The sequence below is a fragment of the Sapajus apella genome, unplaced genomic scaffold, assembly GCF_009761245.1.
Source record: "Sapajus apella isolate SASKATOON/1434 unplaced genomic scaffold, GSC_monkey_1.0 scaffold15, whole genome shotgun sequence".
In the NCBI taxonomy this organism is placed as follows: domain Eukaryota; kingdom Metazoa; phylum Chordata; class Mammalia; order Primates; family Cebidae; genus Sapajus; species Sapajus apella.
In genome coordinates, this window is record NW_022436955.1 from 17,239,559 (window position 1) to 17,241,971 (window position 2,413).

Below are 2,413 nucleotides of genomic sequence, written 5' to 3' on the forward strand. Positions count from 1 at the left end.
CCCAAGGTTGCCTGCTCCTTCCCAGCTGACACCTGCAGCTGACCCGGAGCCTCACCCTGTCTTGGAGATGGGGTCTCAGGATGGCCCCAAGGGTAACTGGTTGCCCCAGGGCCTGTTCCCCTACTCAACCTGAGTGGGGCCATGGGCCTAGAGCCTAGGTCTCCACTTCTGGAACCTGCACCTTCCTAGACAGTGCCACGCTCAACCTACCCTGGAATCCTGAAACCCTGCCTTCCCCCAGCCTCTAATCCACCTTTCTCATCCTGCCTTCATCCTGACCCCCTGGGGCAATGGGAGTTCCCTACTGGGCAGATGGGAGCTGAGCCCCAGGAGTTCCTGCATGGAAGGCCAATGCACGCTGCAGAACACTTTGCAGATCGCTGAGCAAGGGGAGGAAAAGCCCAGAGCAGTCCAGGGAGGGACGGGTGCCCCAGTCACCGCTTTGGCTGAAAGAGCCCCTCCTCACCCACAGGGGTACCACCTGTCCCAGCCTTTGGGAACCCTGGGCTTGGTCTCCTAATGAGCTTGTAATTGGCTCCCTCTGGCCTCTGGAGTCAGGGAGAAGGAGCTTGTGCCTGCTTTTCCCCCAGAGTGCCACCTCTGCCCCCCCACCGCCTCATGCTGCCCCCTAGGGTGGGTTTTGACATGGCACTTGCCATTGTCACCCCATGCACGTGTGCGCATCGAACCCACCGTGGACCAAGGTAGCAGAGACCAGGGACGGTCCAGCTCTGCTCTGCTGGTCGGACATGAGCCCCCACCCGCTAGGAAGGAGGTTGTCTAAGGCCCCTGCCCCCTCAAAAGCCCTGCCTTGGGCACCCCATCCGGGTGGCATCACCACCACTTGCACTTGCAAAAGGAGTCAAAGAACTTAGAAGGGTCAGTAAAGAGAAAGGTCTGGGCCTGGGATAAAACGTCCCAAGACGGGCGGCCCCACGACCCCCTGCGCCCTGCTCTGTGCTGTATATCCCATCCAGGTGATACACCCCCATCCCACCGCTGTACGCACTCCCCGGCTTTGATACCCAAAGCCCCCCACACCCCAAACCAAAGGCCGGAAAGTGTTGTGGAGCCCGAAACCCAGCCACCCGTCCCACTCCCGCGTGGACAGGGCAGACCCAGCTCTAGCGCCACCCCGCGACCCGCGGTGGCGCCCGCGCCCGCCGACCCCGCTCGCCAGACCAGTCTGGCAGCACCCTGGCTCGGATTTCAAAGCCCTGGTTTCTGGCCGTGAATGGGCCTGCGCCCGCACGGCCGTTCCCACAGCTCCCTCCCGCGCGGCCCTCCCTCTCCCTCCCTCCCGCCCTCCCCGCGGTCCCCCCTCCGCCGCGCCCACGTGACGCCCGAGCCTCAGCAGCTCGGATTACCGCCACCGTCAGTCCCCGCGCTGAGGCTGCACCGTGAGCTGCCCGCGCCGCGCCCCCCGCGCCGCCCGCCAGCCCCGCCGCGACATGGCCCGCGCCATCCGCGGGAGGCCTGCGACCCCGGAGCGCGGCGCAGCCGGCCGCTGAGCGCTGCACCGAGGCGGGAGACCCGGCCTCGGAACGAGCGCCGGCGCGGCCTGGCCCCCTCCCCTGCGCGGCTCCCCGCGCTCAGTGCGCCCCGCCGCTGCGGCCCGGCCAGGCCCGAGCATGGAGACGGCGGAGAAGGAATGCGGTGCCCTGGGTGGGCTCTTCCAAGCCATCGTCAACGACATGAAGGTAACCAGACTCGTGGCGGTGGGTGCAGGTCCCCCCGGGGACGCGTGGCGGTGAGCTTCCGAGCCCGGTGTGGCCGCGCACCGCAGTGTGTGTGTCCTTGTCTGAGCGCGTCCTGCCTGCGTCTGTTGGGCGCCCGTGTCTCCGGATGCCCGTCTGGGGGTGTGAGTGCTTGTGTGTCGGGGTGTCCATGCGGTGTCCGCCGTGGCCCCGTGGGTCTTGACCCAAGCCTGTGCACACGCAGGCTCCCTGCATCCCAGACACCCAAACCATGAATGGGGTTTGTCTCCCGGACCGTCTCTAGGGCCCTTTAACGGTCCGGGGTCTCCCGGGCCTCCGCCCCCTTCCACCACCATGTTCCCCCGCGGCCCGGAGCCCAGACAATGCTGTCACCGCCGAAGCAGGAAAAAATAATAAAGCAGAGAACCGTTAACTCCTTCCCCGCCGACCTAGGCCTCTGCGCCTGACCCTGAAACTGCCGCCCCCAGCCCCGCCCCACCCCCAGCGGCCCCCGGAAGCTTCAGGACTCCAAGGTCTCCAGGCTGAATGTCCCTGCATCCCAAGGATAGACCTTGATCGTCACCTTGGGAGGAGTCGGGATGAAGGTTGGGATCGGTGGAGCAACCCCAAGGGAGCACTTTTCCTACCCCATTACCACCCTGGGCTCTCAGCTCCAAGCCCCCCCCCCCCCCCCCCCCCCCCCCCCCCCCCCCCCC

General features: G+C 66.6%; 1 protein-coding gene across 5 annotated transcripts in view; it reads left to right on the forward strand.

Annotated features, from left to right (window-relative positions):
* The first annotated feature begins 1,382 nt into the window (after positions 1-1,382).
* The window catches only part of MTSS2 (MTSS I-BAR domain containing 2), a 24,720-nt gene continuing 23,689 nt past the window's right edge, over positions 1,383-2,413 (forward strand). For 4 of the 5 annotated variants that reach the window (XM_032284424.1, XM_032284425.1, XM_032284423.1 and 1 more), the window contains exon 1: positions 1,385-1,700. In XM_032284424.1, the coding sequence (XP_032140315.1) occupies positions 1,632-1,700 (69 nt within the window). In that variant the 5' untranslated portion in view covers positions 1,385-1,631. Of the gene's footprint in view, positions 1,701-2,413 lie in introns of all 5 variants that reach the window. The other variant, XM_032284422.1, reaches the window with a different exon arrangement.